This window comes from Miscanthus floridulus, chromosome 9, assembly GCF_019320115.1.
Source record: "Miscanthus floridulus cultivar M001 chromosome 9, ASM1932011v1, whole genome shotgun sequence".
Classification (NCBI taxonomy): Eukaryota; Viridiplantae; Streptophyta; class Magnoliopsida; order Poales; family Poaceae; genus Miscanthus; species Miscanthus floridulus.
In genome coordinates this window covers 104,570,751-104,594,916 of record NC_089588.1, presented here as the reverse complement: position 1 = coordinate 104,594,916, position 24,166 = coordinate 104,570,751, and the positions used below count along the sequence as shown (strand labels likewise).

Sequence of the window (24,166 nt, the reverse complement as noted above, 5' to 3'; positions counted from 1 at the left end):
GTCATTTATTTTTGGTTATGTCGGGTAAGTCTAGCTGAGTACCTTCTCGTACTTAGGGTTTTATTCCCACTTGTTGCAGATGGGCAGATGTATTACGGCTACTGTATCAACTACCTTTATCCTACGATGGGTGATGCTTAGGACCATGGGCATGGTCATTCCTTATGTCTCGTCTGATGCTTTTGTTGGAGATGATCATTCGCTGGCACTATATTTAAACTCCGCGTGAGTGTGTGTGTAGTTTGAACAAATGACTTCCGCTACTTTTATTCGAACTGGTTTTGTAATAACTATGTTGAAACTCTGATGTATCTGAGATTGCGAACTTTTATGTAATTTGTGATGGTGACCGCTAAACTTATTACGATCTTGGCTGGAATGGAAGTTGGTTTAAAATCCTTCGTGATTTCACGGACTACCGGGTTATACGGGCTTAAGTTTGCTAAATCGTCTGCTCTGGCGGATGTTTTTCTTACTTAATTTCGTATAATTGGTCGGTTCTGTTACAACTCGTGCCGCCCCGGATCCGCCGCAACGTCGCCAGCCCCGCTGCTTCCAGAAACCTCTCTTCGCTGGCCCAAGTAAAAAAACAGCCGAGTCCCGCACCCCTCCGCCTCTCCCTCCTGCCCCCGCCCCTACGCCCCATTTCCACCGCCGCCGCAATGGCCTACGTAGAATCCCGCAGCCTCCCCCATCGGCTTCTCCCCACTTGTGGTCATCCACGTCTCCGCCGCCGCGTCCGCGACCAGCTGTGGAGGGCACAGGTCAGGACATCTCTCCGCGCTCGCCTTGCTTCTCCGCATCCCCATGCTGACGACGGCTGCTGGGCGAGCAGCGCGCCACCGTAAGCCGGATGCCCAGGTCCTCTCGCCGGGACCTTCTTCGGCGAAGAACGCCCCACCATGTATGCCCCCCCTTCTGTTCCCTTGCTGTTGCGCGAAACCAGAGCGTCCAAACCCTAACCTATGCTTTTTGGCTATTTGTATTCGGATCTATGCCTACTACTAGCTTTGATATTTTTGTGCGAATTTACAGATCTTCATTTTCAATAGAGATAGCATCCGCTATCAAACCAACAGGTGAATTGTAGGTACTTTACTTCTGCTAGTTTAGCCATACTCCTCTACATCTACCAATTACATTCCAAGATAGGACAAATAATAGAAGGCCAAGGCCTCTGACCTGCCAAAGGCATGGGCACAAAGCAGAATGAAAACTGAAACCAAATTTTAGTGGAACAATATTTTTGCTTGTGTAATTTATAAGATAGTATTCCTTTGGGCAATATAAACTCCCAAATGAAATGTACGCAATAAGCAGAGATAGTTGATCTCATCCTTTCGGTGATAAAGACATTGTCATCTAAAATTGATGTACCTTCTGATAGGCGGCATCTCCCATTGATGATGCAGATAAAGTACAATTGCTCAAAGGTTAATTCAATTTTCCAGGCAATAATTTTAACAACTTAAATTTTTCAGCATGATGATACCATTTGTTTGCAGGTTCCTTTTAATTTTTCCTGAAGTTTAGGTTAATCCCCAACCTGTGCAGAGAGTAATCCTACCTCCAAGCATTCTTGCTGCATACTTTTAGTACGCAGATTGCATCTTTAATTTAGTATGCAGATTGCATCTTTAATTCTTTTACTATGTGATTCTAAGGTTTACACACTACGCAATTTGTTGCCTTTCTTTGGAATACATGCATGGTTTTGTGCTTATTTTCTTTCCACCAGGTTCCGACGGAGCACACGGATTTGATTTTTCATGATACACACTGATTGCATTTGTTAATATTTTTTAGGGTGCAATCTACATACATTGAGGACTTCCACATGGTCACGGCTGATGACAATCGTTGGTTCAGCAAGCTGCACCTAAACAAGTCTTTTTTGGCTAATATTGTTTCAGTTCTACGATTTCTTATTAACTGCTCCCATCATAGGTAAGCTTGTATTGTTTGGTTGGCTGGTGACTTTTGGCTTGTGAGTTTTAGTTTTTGGGCGATACTGTGGCTGATGAGTCTCAGCTTCTATTGGCAGCATTCTATTAGCTGCAGGTAATTTTAGTAATGTTTTGCACTAATATAGTATGTGGTGGTCATTACTAGCTTTGTTTTATGTGTGCTGTTTCTACATATTTGTGTGGGAAACAAAAGACATATTTTATTTCCTACTATAGATTATAGTTGTCTGTAGGCTGTAGCTATTTTTGATGAATAGGCAATAATATATTTTGTTCCTTTCATGATCCCATAGTTCTTATCCATGTATGCTGTGATGATCTGATTTGTGTAAGTTGTAATTGTAATGTAGCTGATTCACTGCTCCTCCCATTGGCAGTTACCATCTGCCTTCTTTTTGCCCCTGGCATTTCCCCACGTGTCCTGATCTACATTCAAACTCTGCCCATTCCAGTTGCTGGGATGCTCCCAATTGCCATGGCCACCATCAGACTTCTTCTCCCAGGCACCATCACCTCCATCTCCTTTTCTTTTGTCCCATGTATTTTCTGATTTTTATTTGATGCCTTAGGAGTGCTGGACGATTTCTCCCAATTATCATCACCTGCATCTGAATCCATTTTAGCACCCTTATCAGCCCAATTATCCATTTCAGCTGGTTGTCCAGATACAGTTGCCTCGCCTGTTGGCTTCTCAGTGCCCCAATCAGTGGAATTGTCCTGCACCTTAGCATGCACTTCCCATGAATTATCTTGATCTGCTGGCTTTGCAGCCGCTCCACCTCCACTACTCCAGCCTCCCCAATCAGTGGAATATTTTGTGAGTTTTCATTTCCATTTAGGTAGATATAGCAATTTAAGATATTTTGTTCTGTTTGCAGCTGCTTTCTCTCAACTCTCTTGGTGCACGTAGGGGACTGGTGGTAAATTTCTCTGCTCTACAGGAATTGCTCAATGGATGTTCTCAGCTAGAGGTAGGTTACAACTTACAAATGGTTCGATTTCATTCTCTGATCACTAGTGTGCTGACAGATTGACACAGTCATTTGGTTTCTTTATTACATGAATAGAGGAAAGCATGCTCCTAGTGTTTATAATTGTCCAATTAATAAACTGAAGTCAACTGATATAGAAAGTTTGTGGTATACATACCATGATCTGTATCTTGCTTTATATGTTATTACTTATTAGTTCTTGCTTTATATTAGTCATTGATGAGCCACTATGATCAGACTGTACACTTCTACTAGTGCATACCTTACTGATTTTGAATTGGCCTGACATTGTTCCAACCTTTTCAGAGTCTGAGATTGGCACTTGATTTCTCAACTTTTGATGACCCCAACTGTAAAATCAGTAGTAAGAACCAACTGCTTGCACTTGATAAATATGAGCTTATTTTATTGCCATATAACAATCTGATTTGAATATGTATGATTCACTTGCAAGGTGGTTAGCAATGTCAAATGGCCTGTTTAGAAACTTATTTTATTCACTTGCAAGAGTATGTTAGATTGACAATACTACTATGCTTATGTGTCTACATGCCTATCCTGCTGAAATCCCTTATTTCTTAGCAATAATTTGGATGTTTTTTTTGTGAAATCGCTAATTGGCGTAGCACCTCAAAGTGTGATTCTCTCAACATTTGACTTCAATAAGATAGTGAATGATAACGTAATATGCTTTATAATTATCTTAACCTTCCATTTTTGTACTTTAATTTTCAAGCATTTCTTTTATTTTCACTTACTAAACAGAAAAGATGCATTAGCTATAGTATTGTGCAACTAGCTAATCCATTTGAAGTAATGCTGCGATGCTCGTTGACGATTATAGTGCTCGATCACTGGCTTGGATCATCCGATGTTCCTCGATGCTATGAATCGATAGATATGCCACCAGTGAAATTAGGGACCTAGCGTGCCCAACAAATTCTCTGCTGCTTTAGCTTGGCTCCATAATGAATAGAGGTTGCTAATCGAGGGCAATGGCTTAAGTTAACCTATCAAATTCGTTGGCTGTGTAGTCGTCTGTTCCAATGGTTTACTGTATATGGTGATGCAACAAGTCAAATCATTCGGAGTCATTCAGTGGTAGCAGCATTGTGTCATCATGAGTTGGCATATGTGTCTAGGGACTATGATCTGGGTTTGGGTGTCCACTGAAGCTTCAGTTTTCCTCAATGATGTGTACAAGCAGCATTTTCAGCATGCGAAAACTGAATCAGTCGGGTTCATTGGTGGCATTAGCAGGGCTATTTGTGAAGTTGGCTGTTTCAGGAATAGCATCCATGATGCGATTTATCAATTGATAGTTGCAAGTTGCCTGTGCTTGATGAATGTGATTGGTTTGAATAAGATTTTCAGATTATGCTCTGTGGTGCTTCCCATGTTGGAACTGATCTGCATTGTCGGTTGTCTGTTAAAGTTTAGATCGTTATCTGCATATGTCTAGGGCTTTGGGTTTGAGACCTCATGGTATTTGGCATTATGAAACTGTCCTGTTACTTATAGTGCAGGACTTAGCCACGAATAATATGCAAGGTTTCATGAGTGTGTATGCATTGTCTTTTATGTACCTAACCTAATATGATTGCCGCTCCTTTGAATGAGAGTCTCATACTTTGAAAAATTGGTTTGCTCACTTTTCTTTCTTTTTTAATCTTCTTTAGTTAATTTAATAGTGTACTATTTCTAGACTCATGAATGTATTAGTTGATCTTCAGCAATAATCTAATATATTAAGGTGGCTGCATGATTTGTTACATTCTTGTTTTATTAGTGTGCTATTATTGTAGTATGTTTGTTGACAGTCTTCATGTACATATTCCCAATATTGTAGTCGAATGAGCAAAACAGTGGAGAATATTCTCAATCTGAAAACAACATGGTAGAGACTGCGCAAGGGCATGATAAGGAGACTACCCCTGGACCTGTAAAAGCTACCAAGAGGATAAAAAAACTAAAGGCTTCTAAACACAACTTGGGCACCTCAAATTCTGGAGCAATTGAAGGTATGTTGTTGCTAATTTTCTTATTTAACTTACATGTTCTGCATCATTTGTTGGTAAAAGTTCCATGTTGCCATTTCTAATCGGATTCGTTCATTTAATGGCCATTTATTGGCTTTTACTTGTAGCTGATGGGCTCACATTTTTTTATTCAGGAGATGCTGATCCTTCTTTATCTTCATTAAACCACTGCCGCTATGACAACTCACTAAGTTTGTTCTCCCGTTCTCCCCTGTACCAAATTTAAGATGCTATCTTCGCTTGTTTATTTATCATTAGCTTGTTAACAGGTCTGCTGACAAAGAAGTTCATCAACCTGCTTCAAGGAGCTGAAGATGGGACCCTTGATTTAAACAAAGCAGCTGAGACATGCTTGTTAACAGGTCAGGCTCAGGCTCAGGCAGGCAGCGGGCAGGCGGAGGCAGCCTGTCGTCGTCTATTTTTGACATAAGTGTTGACTATTTGTGTATTATTTGAATGAAACCTTGTTGGTCATGCACAGAAAGTACTGTATAGAAAATATATATTTTAATATGTTGTTGCTACTGTTTTAAAATAAATTTTTTGTGTGTTTAACTCTTTTTTCCTGTGAGGCTGGCTACACAGAAATATATTTTTTAATTTGGGCGAAATAAATTTTTCTGTGAGTTCATCTAGACTGACAGAAAAAACATGTGTTTTTCTGTGCGTTTATTTCTTTTTTCTGTGTGGATTAACACACAGAAAAATTAGTTTTAATCTGGGCGAACGCAATTTTTCTGTGCGTGTAACACCCACAGAAAAATTATTTCTGACGACGAACACATAGGATAATTGAATTTTTCTGTTATTATATTTCTGTGGGTATTTTTCTGAGGGTACACCGTCAGCAAAATATTTTTCTGACGATATTCACATTTTTCTGTGTGTTTTCGCACGCACAGAAAAATACGAGATTCCAGTAGTGCTAGGTGATTGTAAATAATTTTAACATGAGGACAAAACATAAACCAAACCATATATGGTTACTATCTAATAAAAAGGGATCAAAACACTACTCATGATTGCGAGCATGCCTTGTCATAGGATTTTTCGTCCGACAATGGATCAATATTTTGTGTGTAGGAATCAGAGGGTAGCAAAACATGACACGATTTTATATCCTACGTCTAAGCTGCTTATCGTTAGAGGCAGCACGTGAGTGTTCGTGCGCGAACATGCTGTTAGACAAGGACTGATCTAAAAAAAGTCAGCTAGGCTGATCTTTGGCTTGCCTGAGCGATGTAGCTTCTTACCAGTGTGACCTAATCAGCGTCAACAATTGTCCAGAAGTTTCCAGTTTTGCGATAAATAAACAAATTAAAAACATGGTTGATAATGCCCCGCTTGAGTTGAAGAATCTGTTATGTATTTTTATGTATTCAATTCAACATGAGATATAAGAAATATAAAATGGGAACATATCTAGTGCAAACCAACATCTCCGTGCAAACCGTGCAAACCAACTGTGGGGGAGAAGTGGGAGGGGGATTTGCAAAAGTGTGATTACTTACACTTTTGCAAATCCCCCTCCCACCTCTCCCCCGCAGTTGTTTTGCACGGTTTGCACGGAGAGGTTGGTTTGCACTTGATACGTTGCCATATAAAATACATACTTTATTTATGCTGTAGTATTCCATTTATTTAGTACTACTATATTGGTTACATGCCTGCATCCGCAGCTGCAGGCTTCTGACCTTCCATGCATCTTATTCCACAACACCACACCTCTCTGATACGCTCCTCCGGTACGGTTGCATGCGTAGTTCATCATCATGGTGCCCTCGATCCTCAGCAGGCGACGAACTGGTAGTCGACGTCGAGGTGGCCCATCTGGTAGCCGCGGCCGTCGGTGTCGATCTTCTTGAACACCGTCTCGAAGTCGAGGTCAAGGCCGCCGTTGCTGCACTGGTCCACGATCCTCGCCGTCGTCACAGCACCCGTCCCGCGGTTCGTCACCTGTGTAAACGTAAATGCTCACCGTACCATGAACCTTTTCCTGAAGCAAAATTCAAACCACAGGCGCTGAAGAATCGAGCATCCGGATACACCGGCCAAATTTCCCAGCGGAGGAGTGTTGATGTAAGCTTGATGCTGGTTAGGAGTGTGCTGAGGTGCTGGAGATGCTGGCTAGGCGAGAGCAGCAAGTCTGAATTCAAACTCAGCAGGAGCGGGAACGGTTGGTGGGCAGCCAGGTGGTGACCGCGCCCATGACGAGAACCAGCGTGAAGCAGTTGCATTTTACATTCCGTGTATCTTTGTATTTTGAATTCTCAGTGTGTTTTGCAGTGGTGTAAACTGCAGGTATAAGTAGCAGAGAGTTCACAGAGCGTGATAACGCATTGTATCAGTTGTAAATAGTGTGTGCTGTCGTAATACATCTGTGGAAAATAGCACTATCCTCTGACAGTTGCTGGGTTGCGTTTCATCACTGTTCTTGCGTTTTTCTTCCTGTTAGGATAGCCAGATTTGATCTTAGCGCTGTGATTGTGATCCTGAGTTCCAACATTTGGTCTCAGAGCCTTGATCACGCGCTAATCATTCCTTGATTCACGCCATGAGTGACCGGAGTGGTGGCGCAGGCGGCGGCGGCGGTGACCGGATCACATACCCAGCACTGATCGCAACCAACTACACCAGTTGGAACATCCGAGTCCAGGCGATCATGGAGGACCAGGGGGTGTGGGAGATCATGGAGCCGTCCGAGGAGTCCTTGGAGCAGAGTGCGGAGGCGACAGCGGCGGCGAAGGCGAAAGACAGGAAGGCGCGGGCACATCTGCTTCAGTGCTTGCCCGATGACATACTGATGCAAGTCGCGGCGAAGAAGACTGGGAAGGAGGTCTGGGACTCGTTGAAGGCGAGGTTCGTCGGCGAGGAGCGTGTCAGGGAGGCGCGGCTACAAACACTGAAGAGCGAGTTCGACACCATGAAGATGAAGGAGGAAGACACCATCGATCAGTACGCAGGGCGGTTGACGGGCATGTCAGTCCGGTACGGCAACCTCGGTGGATCACTCGATGATGCAACACTTGTGAAGAAGATGTTCGACACAGTGCCCGAGCGGTTCATTAACGTGGTTGCGGGGATCGAGCAGTTCTACGATCTCAAGAAGCTGGCGTTTGATGAGGCGGTTGGCCGGTTGAAAGCGTATGAAGAGCGCACAAGGCGGGGAGCTAGTGGCGCAGCGAAGACAGACACTGGTCAGGTGCTGTTGACTCAAGCTGAGTGGGAAGCTCGGTAGAAGCGGATGTCTGGTGAGGGATCCGGGAGGAGCCGATCACAAGAGAGTGGCGGCGGGAGTCGTGGTCGCGGGCGAGGCCGTGGTGGCAACAGTTGTGGCCGCGGTGGGCACGGTGATGCGGCAAAGAATGGCACTGGGAAGCGCGACAAGAGCCACATCAAGTGCTTCAAGTGTCACAAGACTGGGCACTATGCAAATAAGTGTCCAGGCGAGGAGAAGAACAAGGAAGAAGCTCATCATGCAAGAACGGTGGAGTTTGAGCCCTCTGTGTTGATGGCTGAGACGGTAGTGCCAGGGAAGCCTGAAAACACATCTTCAGACAAGGAATTGTCAAACGATTGTCAGGGCAAGGTGTTTCTGAATGAGGTGAAGGTGTTTCCAGAGCTGCACTACACCAATGATGGAGTGTCATATGGAGATGTTTGGTACCTGGATAATGGAGCAAGCAACCACATGACTGGAGATCGAGCAAAGTTCAGAGACATTGACTCTACTGTTTCTGGTAAGGTGACTTTTGGTGATGGTTCAACGGTTGACATTCAGGGTAGGGGTCCTATTCTGTTCCAGGGTGTTTCTGGGGATCAGTGGGTATTGTATGATGTTTACTACATACCTAAGCTTAAGAGTAATCTAGTAAGCCTTGGTCAATTAACTGAAATTGGACATAGAGTGCTTATGGATGATGATCTAATAGATGTAACATAAAAGAACCCTGAAAGAGTTATAATGAGAGTTCAGAGAACTGTGAACAGATTATATAAGATAGAGCTGAAACCTATTGAACCAGTTTGTTTTCTCACTCATGTTAGTGATCAATCTTGGCTGTGGCATGGCAGACTTGGGCATGTTAATTTTCAGTCTTTAAGATTATTAGCTGAAAAGGAGATGGCGGGGGGGATACCTCTGATAGAACATCCAGATCAAGTTTGTCAATCATGTCTAGCTGCAAAACAGACTAGATGTTCATTCCCACAAACTTCTAGGTGGAGAGCAGATGAACCACTCGAATTGTTGCACATTGATCTGTGTGGGCCTATTACCCCAGTGACAGCAGGAGGTAGCAGATACTTTATACTTATAGTAGATGACTGTACCAGGTGGATGTCAGTTTTAGTCTTGAAAACAAAAGACCAAGCTATTCAAGCTTTTGCCAAGTTTAGAGCAGAAGCAGAAAATAGCTTGGGCCAGAAGGTGAAGTGTGTAAGATCTGACAGGGTGGGGAATTCTTGTCAAATGCTTTCAAGGAAATTTGTGAGTAGGGAGGCATAAGAAGGCAGTTTACTGCACCTTACTCACCTCAACAAAATGGAGTTGTTGAGAGAAAAAATAGGACAGTCATGGAGATGGCACGGTCATTACTGAAAGGCATGAAGATACCAGGCATGTTTTGGGGGGAGGCAGTGAGACACTCAGTTCATTTATTGAACAGACTTCCTACAAGACCAATGGGTGATAGGACACCATTTGAGGCCTGGAATGGCAGGAAGCCTCAGCTAGGTCATCTAAAGGTGTTTGGGTGCAAAGCACATGTCAGACCAGCGATGCCCCATCTGAAAAAGCTAGGTGGTAGGAGTGTACCCATGGTGTATTTTGGTGTTGAGGAAGGGAGCAAAGCTCATAGACTCTATGATCCACAATCTAGGAGGATAGTAGTAAGCAGAGATGTGGTTTTTGAAGAGAATGAAGTTTGGAAGTGGGATACTGAACTTGGTGAAGGTTCAAAATTTACTGTTGAAGATGCTGTGGGAGATACAGTACAGTAGTATTGTGGTGGTGGTATTGGTGGTGATAACCAAGGTAGCCAACCACAAAATGATTCAGGGGGAGCAACTGATGGAGTGCAGGGATCTGGTGGTGAAGGAAATTCAGTTCAACCAAGTGAGGATGCACAACCTGACATTGTTACTGATCAGGCAACAGATTTAGATGTTTCAGTTAACCAGCATTCAGGTTCAGAACAAGAAAATGATGATGAAAACATGAACATTGATCATGATGATGGGCCAGTGAGGTTCAGGAGCCTGAATGAAGTGTATGAGGATTATGTAGAAGTGGATTTGGCTTCAGATACAGAAGTTGAAATTAATGCTCTATTAGCTACTATGGAAGAACCTACATGTTATCAGGAAGCAGCTGGTGATGTCGATTGGATGGCAGCTATGGACAGTGAGATGTAGTCAATAATCAAGAACAAGACCTGGGATTTGGTCAAGTTGCCAGCAGGCCACAAGCCCATTGGTTTGAAATGGGTTTACAAGTTGAAAAGGAATGCTGATGGAGATGTGGTGAAGCACAAAGCAAGGCTAGTTGCAAAGGGTTATGTACAGAAGAAGGGTATTGATTATGAAGAAGTCTTTGCACCTGTGGCAAGACTAGACACTGTCAAACTGATACTAGCAATGGCAGCTAACTGGGGCTGGGAAGTGCATCACCTAGATGTGAAGACAGCATTTCTGAATGGTGAACTTGTGGAAGATGTTTATGTGGCCCAACCTGATGGATATGTAGTGAATGGCAAGGAGCAGATGGTGTACAAACTTAGCAAAGCTTTGTATGGACTAAAGCAAGCTCCAAGAGCTTGGAATGTCAAGCTAGACAATTGTCTGAAGAAATTGGGATTCAGTAAGTGTGCAACTGAACCAGCAGTATACACTAGAGGTGTTGGGAAGACAAGAGTGATTCTTGGTGTTTATGTTGATGATCTGATAGTGACAGGAGGGGATCCTGCAGAGTTGGCAACTTTCAAGAAGCAGATGACCTCTGAATTTGAAATGAGTGATTTGGGATTACTATCATTCTATTTGGGAATAGAGGTGGAGCAGAAAGAAGATTGCACAACTATTAGACAAACAAGTTATGCCAAGAAGGTATTGTCTCAGTTTGGGATGATGGATTGTAACCCAACAAAAATTCCAATGAATCCAGGGACAAAGTTGCATGATGACAAGGCTGGGGAAGCTATTGATGCAACAAGTTACAGGAGAATCATTGGGTGCTTTAGGTATCTACTGCATACCAGACCTGATCTGGCATTCTCAGTTGGTATGGCAAGCAGGTTCATGAAGAGGCCTACAGTCATGCATTCAAATGCAGTTAAGCAAATACTCAGGTATCTGAAAGATACAATGAACTATGGTGTTGTCTATAACAGAGAAGAAAAGGAAGAGAGGCTGGTGGGATATTTAGACAGTGATCTAGCAGGTGACATGGATCACAGGAGAAGCACTGGAGGGATGGCTTTTTACCTGAATGACAGTCTGATCACATGGTGCTCACACAAGGAGAAAACTGTGGCTCTGTCATCTTGTGAAGCAGAGTTCATGGCTGCTACAGCAGCTGCTATGCAGGCAATGTGGCTCAGAAACTTGCTAAGTGAGCTCACAAGGACTAAGCCAAAGAAAGTTGTGTTGTTTGTGGACAACAATTCAGCAATTCAGTTGATGAAGAATCCAGTGTTTCATGGGAGAAGCAAACACATTGATATTAAGTTTCACTATATCAGAGAATGTGTTGAGCGTGGTGACATTCTAGTCAAGAGAGTTAGTACTTTGGAGCAAAAGGCTGAGTCTCTGACGAAGGCTATGTCAGTGGTGAAGCTGGTAGAGATGAGGCACTTACTCGGTGTCAGGGAGCTTGAGGGTCATCAAGCTTAAGGGGGAGAATGTTGATGTAAGCTTGATGCTGGTTAGGAGTGTGCTGAGGTGCTGGAGATGCTGGCTAGGCGAGAGCAGCAAGTCTGAATTCAAACTCAGCAGGAGCGGGAACGGTTGGTGGGCAGCCAGGTGGTGACCGCGCCCATGACGAGAACCAGCGTGAAACAGTTGCATTTTACATTCCGTGTATCTTTGTATTTTGAATTCTCAGTGTGTTTTGCAGTGGTGTAAACTGCAGGTATAAGTAGCAGAGAGTTCACAGAGCGTGATAACACATTGTATCAGTTGTAAATAGTGTGTGCTGTCGTAATACATCTGTGGAAAATAGCACTATCCTCTGACAGTTGCTGGGTTGCGTTTCATCACTGTTCTTGCGTTTTTCTTCCTGTTAGGATAGCCAGATTTGATCTTAGCGCTGTGATTGTGATCCTGAGTTCCAACAAGGAGCAGGGGGTTCGGCACTTCTTTTGGTGATGCTTGGAGGTGGCTGAGTGTTCCAGAGCTCTGAAACTTTGGCAACCCCGGACGGCCAGCCAATGTGAGTCCAGAAGGACTGGGCGAAGGAGCACTCGGAGAAGATGTGGTCTGCCGTTTCATCGGACAGGCCGCACAGTTCACATCGCGCGTCGTCGAGGATGTGTTTGTGGACTAGGGCCGCCTGGCAGTGGATTCTGTTCTGGGTGAGGAGCCAGGCAAAGAACTTGACAGTGTTGTGACAAGTTCTCCATGGATTTGATGGCGATGTTGTGTTTGAACCTATTCATTTCCCCACTTTATTGCTAAACCATCATAAGGAAAGATTAACTCAGTTGGGTTTATTTGTCACCGTAGCTGTTGCGTTTCAGCCTATTTTGTCAATTGTCACGCAGACGTCCATCGCTTCAGGTTCGTGCGTAGGAATATACGACTGCTCACCTGTTGTGGCTGTGGGCTTGTGGCCTGTCACCCGTTCGTACAAAAGCCGGGGAAGAAACGGCAAATGTTGTTGCTACATAACAGTACGTGTGTATATACGTACTGTTCTGTAGCTGGTCGCAGAATAAGTTATTCTATGACCACTTTGATTTACAATAATTAATATACTAATTTACGAGATCATGGTAACTCTTTCATAAGTGATTTACTATAATATTATGGTAGGTATCATCTTGAATTATAGTAACAATATGTATTGTCATTATCGTAAATTGGTACAAATATTATCATAAAACAATGTAGCTATATATATATATATATATATATATATATATATATATATATTTATATATATATATATAGAACTACTATCCTGTAGCTGGTTACAGAATAACTTATTCTGTAGCTACTTTGAGTTATGATAATTACTATGTTAATTTACGAGATTATAGTAACTCCTTACTAAGTGGTTTAATATAACATTATGGTAAATATCTCCATGTGTTATAGTAACCCAACTATCGTAAATATGTATTGATATTATGGTAAATTAGTATATAAAATTATAGTAAATGGAGGTGGCTACAGAATAACTTATTTTGTAGCCGGCTACTGAATAGCCTCTCCATATATATATATATATATATATATATATATATATATATATATATTGGCTGCGAGCCGGCCGGACAATGTGGACTCCTGCTTGAGTTCTGATGCTAAGCCTGTGTTTAGTTGGGAAGAAAGTTAGAATTTGGCTTCGTTTTTATTTATCAATTAGTGTTCAATCATGGACTAATTAGGCTCAAAACGTTCGTCTCGCGATTTCCAACTAAACTGTATAATTAGTTTTTTTTTGTCTACATTTAATGCTCCATGCACGTATCGCAAGATTCGAACGGTAGCACTTTTTGGAAAAAGTTTTTGGAACTAAACGCGCGCTAAGCAACTCTGCACATCAATCACGTATGTCATCCTGTAGCAGATCGAACGCGAACGGCGTCTGTGCTCTGTACCCTGATGGCTTACGTGCACCAGTAGAGAAACGACTTTTGATCCACTTTAAAATTTAGCTTTAGTCTTGGTATTTTTCGCGCTCAGAACTAGAGAAACCTTTAGTCCCGATTGGTAGCTCCAACCGGGACTAAAGGTCCCTGCCCAACGGCTACTGCGGCAGGCTTTTGCTGTAGGGGACCTTTAGTCTCGGTTGGAGCTATCAACCAGGACTAAAGGTTAACTTTTACTCCTGATTGGTCCCTCCAACCGGAAGTAAAAGTCTGCTCCCGGCTGGTGTATCCAACCGGGACTAAAGGTCCCCTCCTATATACCCCTTCTTTCTCCCCGAGCCCGAGCCACTTCAACCTTAGTGTTCTTGCTTCATCGCTGGCCTCTCTTCTTTCTCATCGCCAGTAATCACAAGATTTCTTCGATTCCTCCATCGATTCTTCGGTTCTAAAGGTTACCAACTTATACTCTCATGTTTTATCAGTAGCATATCTCATTTTGTGGACTAGATATATATGATTTTTTATGGTGGATTTTTTTATTTGTAAGTCATTTAAGCTCAAAATCACTTTAAAGTTTGCATATTTGGATGAAGAAAGGTTAAAGTAGTTATTCAAAACTAGTATTCAGCTTTCATTTCTAGCATGCATAGCATACTTCATGGTTTAGAGATATAGAGAATTTTAGAGTTTTTTTTATTTTATTTGTTTATAAAATGAGAAATTTATATTATATTAAAAATAAGTATAGAGAGTAGATAGCAACTGCTTCTGGGTCCTCGGCCTCTCATCGGGTTTCAAAGCGACTGAGGCCGGACCTCCCTCTCATTGCATGTGGCAAGTGTGAGGAGAAGATTGTGATAGAGTACCGGGTGAGGAAGGAGTGTCCCAACAAGGGCCGTATCTTCTACAAGTGTCCGGATCGCAATGTGAGTTATTTTGTCGCATTTGATGATTATGGTTAATTTATACTTATTTTCATGATGATTGTGATTAAAGTTCTAATTTTTTGTTTTAATTTCAGTGGGATGGCACTAGATGTTCAGGCTTGTACTGGGAGGAAGGGTATGTTGAACACGTGCAAAACTCTCTTGCACAGGCGGCTACGGCGGCTGATGAGGCAGTGATCCTGCGGAAGAAGCCCATAGATGTTGAACAATCACATGATCTGTCTGTTTTAGTTGGAATTGGTCGTGAAATTCTTATGCTGCTGAAGTGCATTTTAGCTTTAGTTTTTTAGTGGTAGTTGGGATTGTCTACATTGTAGCGAGACTTTCATAAATTAATACCTTGTATGGTGACATGCATGTCGTATAATTAACTAATTATGTTCTAGGTTTTAATATGGTACGTATATCATGTAATGCAGATGAGCCGTCATTGGATGTACAATGCTGATTGCCGCTCCTAAGAGTTCATTGAGGGCGTGCATTCTTTCTTACGTGTGGCCGAGACAAACAAACGCAATGGTTTCATGTGCTACTCATGTGCCATATGTAAGAATTTGAAGGAATATGCTAGCTCAAGGAGTCTTCATTCACACTTGTTGAAGTCGGGTTTCATACCAAACTATATTTGTTGAACGAAGCACGGAGAAACCGGGGTTGTAATGGAAGAAGGTGAAGAAGAACAATGGGACAATGATGACATAATTGCTGAATATGGTGCCTTCAATGATACTGCAATGGGGAAAGCTGAAGAAGAGGTAGGGGCAGAAGATGAGCCCGCTGATGATCTTGGTCAGGCCATTCGTGACGCACAAAGAGAATACGAAAGTAAAAAGGAGAAGATTAAGTTCGAGCGCATGCTAGAGGATCACAAGAAATTGCTATACCCAACTTGTGATGCGGGACAGAAAAAGTTGGGTACCACACTAGAATTGCTGCAATGGAAGGCAAAGAATGTTGTATCTGACAAGGGATTTGGGGAGTTACTGAAAATCCAAAAGAAGATGCTTCCGAAGGATAATGAATTGCCCACCACTACGTACGAAGCAAACAGGTAGTCTGCCCTTTGGGATTAGAAATCCAGAAGATACATGCATGTCCTAATGACTGCATCCTCTACCGTGGCGAGGAGTACGAGAAGTTAGATGTATGCCCGGTATGTCATGCATCGCGGTATAAGATCAGGCGAGATGACCCTGGTGATGTTGAGGGCGAACGTCTTACAAAGAAAATCCCTACCAAGATTATGTGGTACGCTCCTATAATACCACGCTTGAAACGTCTGTTCAGAAACAAAGACCATGCAAAGTTGTTGCGATGGCACAAAGAAGACCGTAAGGTAGACAATATGTTGAGACACCCTGCTAATGGGTCCCAGTGGAGAGCAATCGATAGAGAATTCCTGGAGTTTGCAAATAACGCAAGAAACTTAAGGTTTGCTTTAAGTACGGATGGTATGAATCCTTTCGTGGAGCATAGCAGTAGTCATAGAACTTGACCTATTACTCTATGTATCTACAACCTTCCTCCCTGGTTATGCATGAAGCGTAAGTTTATTATGATGCCAGTGCTCATCCAAGGCCCAAGGCAACTTGGCAACGACATCGATGTGTACCTGAGGCCACTAGTTGAAAAACTTCTACTTTTGTGGAACAGACTAGGTGTACGTGTGTGAGATGAGCACAAACAGGAGCACTTTGACCTGCGAGCATTGTTGTTCATAACAATCAATGATTGGCCTGCTCTAAGTAATCTTTCAGGACAATCAAACAAGGGCTATAATGCATGCACGCACTGTTTCGATGACTGTCGACGAAATATGGTCGGCAGTCTACCTAGGGGTATGCCCAAGGTAGTAGATTGTCGACAGACAGATGCGCAAGCCACAAACAAGACGATGACATAAGACAGACATGAGGTTTTATCCAGGTTCGGCCGCCGCGAAGGCGTAATACCTATGTCCTGTGTCTGATTGTATTGCTGTATGTCAATGAGAGATGTTTTTTAGAGGGGTCCCCTGCCCGCCTTATATAGTCCGGGGGCAGGGTTACAGATCTGGAAACTAATCCTAGCCAGTTACAATTGCCATAGGTAGCCGGATAAGGATTCCTATTCTAACCGACCGGGATCTTGCTTGATCTCCAAATCTGCCTTGATTCCTTGCGTGGGATTCCGAACAGGTTGGCCGGACCGTGCGTCGTCTTCTAGTGGACCGGACCACCTGATCCGGGCCGGCCCAAGCCTAGCCGTAAGGGTATAGGGGTTAATACCCCCACAGCTAGTCCCCGAGCACCATGTATTATGCTACGACACGCCGTTCGATCTCCTTCGACTAATGCGATCCGTCTTCATGTCATCTCCAACTGATTGAAACATTGTCGAACCAAATGTGCCAGCATTCTGGTCAGAACAGAGAGCAGTAGACCACGATTATAGCCAAAGATTCTGGTTGTCCGAAGAATGCATGGTGCTCTTAAAGAAAAAAGAAAAAAGATTTCTTTCCTTATCAAGTGTGCCCACTTGTATTTCTGATAAGAAATGTAAGTAACCCTTGGACAATAGTAATTCTGGCAATCAGTCAAAGCGTAGGGGTCGATAAGATAAACACATTCACCGCAAGGTGAAGTGTGCCCACTTAGTCCCCGAGCCTAGTAGTAGGTGACATAGGCACGTGGTGCCAAGGTCTAAAAAGAATTTCTACTGAAGTTAAGAATCCAATCGTCGTACAAGCAATACGAGATGCACCGGCAGGTGCATCGTACCGATGTAGTCCCCAAGCTTGCTGGAAGGCGAAGTATAAGCCTTGTAGCAAGGTCCAAATAAATGCCTCTCAACTGTATGTAAGTACAAATCACATGTAGCCGAGGAGAGCAGTCTCCGAGCTATGGTCGGAACAATCCCCGAGCACGGTAGTGGTCTGGACAGTCCCCGAGTACGGTAGTGGTTTGGGCAATCCCCGAGCACGGTAGTGGACTGGACAGTCCCCGAGCATGGTAGTGGTCTAGGTATTCCCCGAGCACGGTAGTGGTCTGGACCATCCCTGAGCACGAGACATGCAGCGAAGAATCAAATGCCACTTGTACTATTATTTGGTGTATTTATTTATCTTCTTACTCTGTCCGGTCCAATCTGACATGTCTGGTCAAAAAAGTAGATGGGTATAACACGTCATACTGCCTTCTTGTCCTTTCAAGCAAACAGTCACTTGGCACCTGTAAGGAGGTGCGTCAGTGTGGGCCCTCTCACACTAGTAATGAAGAGGCGCATACACTGATAACAAAGAGGCGCATATATTGGCATAGATCTCAAGGTTGTGAAAACAACCGTCTACGGCGTGTGCGCACGTCTCCCAAGAATCTTAGGTAGACAAAATGGTGGAACTCTTGGTTAAATATAGTATAGAATTGGTAAGTTATATTTTACCGAACCCCATTACCATTCACCGCCACAACCTTCTTCTTCCTCTTGCCAACCCTAATACCTCCAAAATCATCACCAATCACTCCTCCACCGTATCCGCTTTCATCAGCAAGGCCAGATTCATGGCGAAAAGTGACGCCCAGAAGAAAGCCGGAGTCATGTCGAAGGAGTGGTGGAAGTGGAGAAGCAACGAGCAGACCATCGAAGACCTCGTCATCATGGGAGTACTCCACAACAAGGAACTCGTAGGATGGCATGCGCCGGAGGGCGAGGGGTACCCCGATCCACAACCTGGTGAGATTGTGGTTTTCGAAGATTTCTTCAAGCGGGGTTTTGGGGTTCTAGTGCACCCTTTCCTTCAGGGGCTCTATCTGTATTACGAGATTGGGATTTGCAATCTGCATCCCAACTCGATTCTTCTTGTCTCCACCTTCATTCATCTTTGCGAAGCGTATGGCGGCTTCCAGCCCCATTTCGACTTCTTTCGCCATCTTTTCTATCTACGAAAGAAAGGAAGCAGTGGCTCGAAGATAGCCAGAGGTGTGTACCTCAACCTTCATGACGGAATGATGGCCCAGTACCTGCACTGCCCTTGGAACACGTCGGTTGACGATTGGTACAAGAAGTGGTTCTACATCCGCAAAGAGCCAAACACGATCACACTGTGCGATGTGGGGTTCATTCCAGAGAAGAGAACCAGCTGGTCGAAGAGGCCCGAGCACCTGGAACAGATCCTAGAACTACTTGGGATGATCCCGTGGAAGAAACTGGACGGTCCGAGCGTGGTCGGGAACTTCATCAGCCGAAGGATCCAGCCCTGCCAGAGGAGGGTACATCCTGGCTATGAGTACCAAGGTTGCGCAGACCCAACGAGGACAAGGCAAGAGGCGCTTGAGAAGATCGAAGTCAGAGCTAGAATTGGAGAGCTATTTAACTTAGCTGATCCAAATTATGTCAGATTGAGCGACATCGAGCACGCTTTCAAGCTCGCCCGACCTCCCCCAAAGGCTTATACTTCGCCTTGTACCCGTAGTTTTAAGTTGTAAGAGAAACTTACTGTGTTATCTCCTTTGTGTTTCCCAGATTAATGGTCGGGATAGAACAACAGTGTTCGTGTCTCCACCCCCTGGTGTAGATTGGCCGCAAGTTGCCGGCCCAACCGTTCAGACCAGCGCCGGGATCGAAGACGTCGACTGGGCCGTGCTCGGAGTTGGGGAGGAGGCAGCGGCCAAAGCTGCTGGTAAGCGACCGGCGGCCAACAAGCGTCGTCAGACGATCTTTACTCTGTCGGACGATGACACAGAGGATGCAAACATCTTTCGACTTGTTCCTCGAAAGAGAAGGAGGCAACTGGAGTCGATAGAGCAAGGTGGCTCCTCCGTGCCGGTGGGACCCGCATCGCCGACCACTGCAGCATGGAGGACAAGCGGCGAAGAGGTCGAGCACCAAGCCCTGGCGTTAGTGCTGGATGTAGAGGGAGACCAGGTGTCACCCGCACAGCATGTGGAGCAAGCACGGCCGAAGAGATATGCCTTTGCCACATCATTCCGCGCTTCCAACATGTAAGTATTTGTAACTTTGATGTAAGCTTGCAATTTTTATTGACTATGGTTGCCTTTTGAACTTATCTTGGATGTACTAGGTCGACGTCCACCGAAAATCTGGATCAACTAGCCGGGAGCAGTGTGGTTCCGACAGCAATTACAGAAAAGACTGCACAACAGCCGTCCATGGAGGTACCCATAGCAGAAAAACCAGCGGAGCCTCAGCCCACCACCAGTCAGACAACAGCCCCCGAGCAAGGGTTTGAGGGAAGAGCTGAGCCAAACACAAATGCTTCGAGCACCAACCCTGCGGGGGATGACACCTCAGTGCCAAGGGTAATGGGTCAGACCGAGGAGCAATGGACGGAGGCGAGAGCACAGAGCACGTTTGTCGATGCTACAGCCCGTGGGAAGGCCATAGTGATCGCAGAAGCTGCTAACTCTAGACCAGCACCGATACCTGAAGAAGAGGCCGAAGAAGATGAAGTAGAAGAGGTCCTGGGCCATGCACAGGACAGACGACAACATGTATATGTGTCGCGCTGGCGGAATGACCGATGGGTTGTTCATGAGGAAATCCCAGAGGTCGAAGAGACCATGAAAGTTGAATGGGCGGTGAAACAACTGGTGACGGAAGTCTAGGTATGCTTTGCTTGACCACCTGATCTTGCCATCTAGTCATACTGTCTTAGGTTTTTGCACGTAGGACTTAATGAAGACCGTAAGGTATCGTAAGAAATGCTTCGACCAGATTGAGGGGGTCACAGCAAGCAATAAAGAACTGACGGCCGAGGTGGAACGCTTGCACCACCAACTTGAAGCCGCCAACCATCAAAGGACAGAGCAAGAGTCCAAGAACCAGAACCTGGTCGTTCAGCTCAGTAACAAAGAGCAGGAATTAACAAGTAAGTAGTCACTTTATCACAACGAGTGCATGACAAGTGTTGTTGCATTGCTGGTAGTAACAGCTGTAGTGCAGGCTTAGAAGCCGAGGTGGTCCGTCTTCGAGAGGAGAATAGTTGTGCGGTCGTAGAGTGTGATCGCCTAAAGGAGGACAACAGAAAACTGGCGCACGACCAGTCGCAGCTTCGGGACCACACGACCAAGATGAAAGAGGAACTGAAAAGTAAGTGTTCCAGACCCTTTTGCTCACTGTTGTTGCCCGCCTTATCTTGTCATGGTATGACGTTTTAATGTCTTGTGCGGTTTGCAGTTTTAAAAGTCAATGCCAAGAAGCATCTCGAGGCTGTGATAAAAGATCGTGACTGCTGGAAGGCGTGGTGCCAAGAGATCTTCGAGGATCGAGACACGTGGAAGAACCGGTGCCAGGAAGTGGCAACAAGCATTCTGCCGGTCCTCAACCTTATTGATCCAGCGCTTACAAAGGACGTGCCCAGGACGCCATAGCTCGGACTGGTCGATAGGTGCCGAAAGGCATGGGGATGGTTCCAAGAGTTCGTGAAGGAGGCAGGTGAGTACACAGGCGTACATGTGCTAAGCATGGTGCATACTCACTACCCCTTGATCGATCTCAGACGCCTGGAGGCTAGATACCCGAAGGAGGTAGATCCAGACAAGGCTAAGGAGCTTCGGATGACCCAGCTGGACTTGTCGGCAAAAATAATTGGTGACATTAACCTGTGTGGAGGCGGAACAGCACCTGTATAGGGTACGCCATCAACAAGTCAGCTAGAAGCGCCATCAGTTTTAAGCCAACCGACGAAGCCTACGGTCTCGACCAGCCAGGCATCGGCGGGGCCATCTTCTTTAGCTCGACCAGTACAAGAGTCCCCGGGACTCGAGCACGATGCCAGGCCCAGTGAGCAGCAGGTGCCGCGTGACCCGACCAGCCAATAGTATAGGCGGTAGCTGTAGAAGAAGATGTACTTGTGTTATTGTAAACTTGGACCTTTTCAGGCAAGCTTGTAATAACGTAACTGTATATCAGCATAAGCTTGTTTGTTTTATGGAAAACGTATTTAAGCTTGGATCTCGTGTTGGTATAACTAAGTAAGAACATATTAGCGTTCTGTTTAGTTGTACTAGTTGAGTCGACACGTCATCCTAACAGGTTTGTATGGCCTTGGTTTGTCCTGTGGTCGGAGTGTGAGGTGCGTAGCCTGTGCACACATAGATGCTGATAAGTCAAACCAGAGGGGACCTGCCGATCACCCATAGCGTAGAGAGCAGATCCCATGCACGCGTTGGGAGAAATCAGAGACAGGGCCTGCTCCGAAAACCTGGGAAGGAATGGTGGTGGATTTTGACTGGTTGAGTTAGGATAATGATAGACTTCAAGGTGACACATTAGAGTGGTCGGAGAAATCATAATAGCTTTATTAAATTGAAAGTACAAAAGGAGTACATATCTTAGTAGTTAAGCATAGAAATACCTAAGCTTGTCGATGTGCCATGAATTGGGTACGTCTGTGCCATCCAGGTGAGCTAACCTGTAAGACGTTGGTCATGTAACTTCCTTGATCATGAAGGGCCCTTCCCATGGAGTTGCGAGTTTGTGGACACCAGCCTGATTCGCCTTCCACTTTAGGACTAGGTCCCCGACCACAAAGGACCGCTCCTTAACGTTCTTGTTGTAGTACCTACGCAAAACAGCAAGGTATTTGGCTATACGTACGCAAGAATCGAGCCGCTTCTCTTCTGCACTATTCACTTCTAGCTCCCGCACTTCGTTGGCCTTGTCTTCGTCGAAGTTCTCTACCCATGCTGATCTGAAGGCTATATCTGTTGGGAGCACTGCCTCAGCACCGTAAACCATAAAGTATGGTGATACGCCGGTATTGCGACTGGGCTAGGTTCTGAGGCCCCAGACCATGACTGGTAACTCTTTGAGCCATCTTCCGGGAGCTTTGTCGTTTTCTCTGTACATCCTCTTCTTAAGTGCATCCAAGATCATACCATTTGCCTGCTCGACCTGTCCATTAGCTCTAGGGTGCGCCACCGAGACGTATTTTACTACTATGCTCCTTTCATCGCAGAAGTCCCAAAAAGCGTTCCCGGTGAACTGAGTACCCAGATCAGTGATGATGCTGTTGGGTATGCCGAAGCGGTGGATGACCTGGTCGATGAATGTGATGGCTTTTTTCTGAAGATGCCTATACCAGAGGCATGTACTCTATCCACTTAGAAAATTTGTCGATCAGCACAAAGACACATGTAAATTTCCCAGGAGCCGGCTTGAAGGTCCCGATCATGTCCAGTCCCCAGCATGCGAAGGGCCAAGAGGTTGGTATTGTCTAAATCTCATGTGCTGGTACACGGATTCTCTTGGCGAAGAACTGACAACCCTCACAATGGCAGACTAGCTTCTCTACATCGGCTACAGCCGACGGCCAAAAAAACCCTACTCGGAAAGCCTTGCCAACCAGCGTTCTTGAGGCCGCGTGGTTGCTGCAGGAGCTAGAGTGGATTTGGTCCAGGAGATGTTCGCCATCCTCCTGGGTTATACACTTCATCAAGATTTCCTCCTTTGGGTTCTTGCGCCACAATTTGCCATCGACGAGCAGATACTGTTTACTGCGACGCATCAGGCGTTCGTTTTCTGTCCGATCAGTGTAACCGCTACCATTTGTCAGGTACTTGATGAAAGGTACTCTCCAGTTAGGCTTCTTAGTGGTTGGAGGTGGTTCGATGGTGTTTGATGCCGGAACCGTAGCCACCAAAAGCTGGTCTAGAAGCTTGTCGACCATGGGATCTTCCTCTTCGATGGAAGGCGTGAGCAAGTCTTGAACAAATACACCATGTGGGACTTTAGCTCGGGATGATCCTAACTTTGACAGCGCATCTGCTGCTTGATTTTTGTCCTGGACCACACGTGTGTACTCGATGCCATAGAACTTGCCTTCCAGCTTTCTGATCGATTTGCAGTATACATCCATCTTTTCGCTAGTCGTATCCCAGTCCTTATTAAGTTGATTGATGACTAGAGCCGAGTCCCCATAGACATAGAGACGTTTGACACTGAGCTCGACTGCAATGTGTAGACCATGCAAGCATGCTTCGTACTCAGCGGTGTTATTAGACGCCGGGAAATAAATCCTGAGGACATATCGAAGCTGCTCCTTGGATGGTGATACGAAAAGGACTCCTGCTCCTGCACCATCAATGTTGAGAGAGCCATCGAAGTACATCTTCCAATACTCATCGGGCCCCTGAGAGGCAGGTGTGCTTAAGTCTGTCCACTCGACAATGAAATTGACATGTGCCTGAGACTTGATTGTAGTACGGCTTGCAAATTCCAAGGAGAAAGGGCATAGCTCCATTGCCCATTTGACGATGCGCCCGTTCGCATCCTTGTTGCGAATGATGTCTCCCAGAGGGTACTTAGTCATGACCACCACACGGTATCCATCGAAGTAATGTTTCAACTTTCAGGATGTTATCAGTATGGCATAGATCAATTTCTGAATCTGTGGGTACCTAGTCTTGG

The 24,166-nt window shown here is 44.9% G+C and overlaps 1 protein-coding gene across 6 annotated transcripts; it reads left to right on the top strand.

Moving 5' to 3' along the window:
* The first annotated feature begins 517 nt into the window (after positions 1–517).
* On the top strand, positions 518–5,565 carry LOC136482523 (transcription factor E2FB-like). 6 transcript variants are annotated; one of them, XM_066479728.1, is made up of 6 exons: positions 2,332–2,784; positions 2,878–2,938; positions 3,266–3,323; positions 4,809–4,980; positions 5,133–5,189; positions 5,268–5,562. In XM_066479728.1, exons 3-6 carry the CDS (start codon positions 3,300–3,302, stop codon positions 5,426–5,428), a joined length of 414 nt encoding a protein of 137 aa, XP_066335825.1. In that variant the 5' UTR covers positions 2,332–2,784; positions 2,878–2,938; positions 3,266–3,299; the 3' UTR covers positions 5,429–5,562. The 6 variants fall into 6 exon arrangements, 2 of the variants coding, with proteins under 2 accessions (XP_066335825.1, XP_066335824.1); XR_010765102.1 differs by lacking the exons at positions 2,332–2,784; positions 2,878–2,938; positions 3,266–3,323 and adding exons at positions 518–1,079; positions 1,807–2,061 and having other exon boundaries at positions 5,268–5,565; XR_010765103.1 differs by lacking the exons at positions 2,332–2,784; positions 2,878–2,938; positions 3,266–3,323 and adding exons at positions 518–1,090; positions 1,807–2,061 and having other exon boundaries at positions 5,268–5,565.
* The last annotated feature ends 18,601 nt before the right edge of the window (positions 5,566–24,166 follow it).

Excerpts from the sequence above, each read along its gene's own strand:
- LOC136482523 (XM_066479728.1), top strand. The coding sequence starts at position 3,300 with ATGACCCCAACTGTAAAATCAGTA. Across the intron at positions 3,324-4,808 it reads CCCCAACTGTAAAATCAGTA|TCGAATGAGCAAAACAGTGG; the intron begins GTAAGAACCAAC and ends CCAATATTGTAG. Across the intron at positions 4,981-5,132 it reads AAATTCTGGAGCAATTGAAG|GAGATGCTGATCCTTCTTTA; the intron begins GTATGTTGTTGC and ends TTTTTTATTCAG.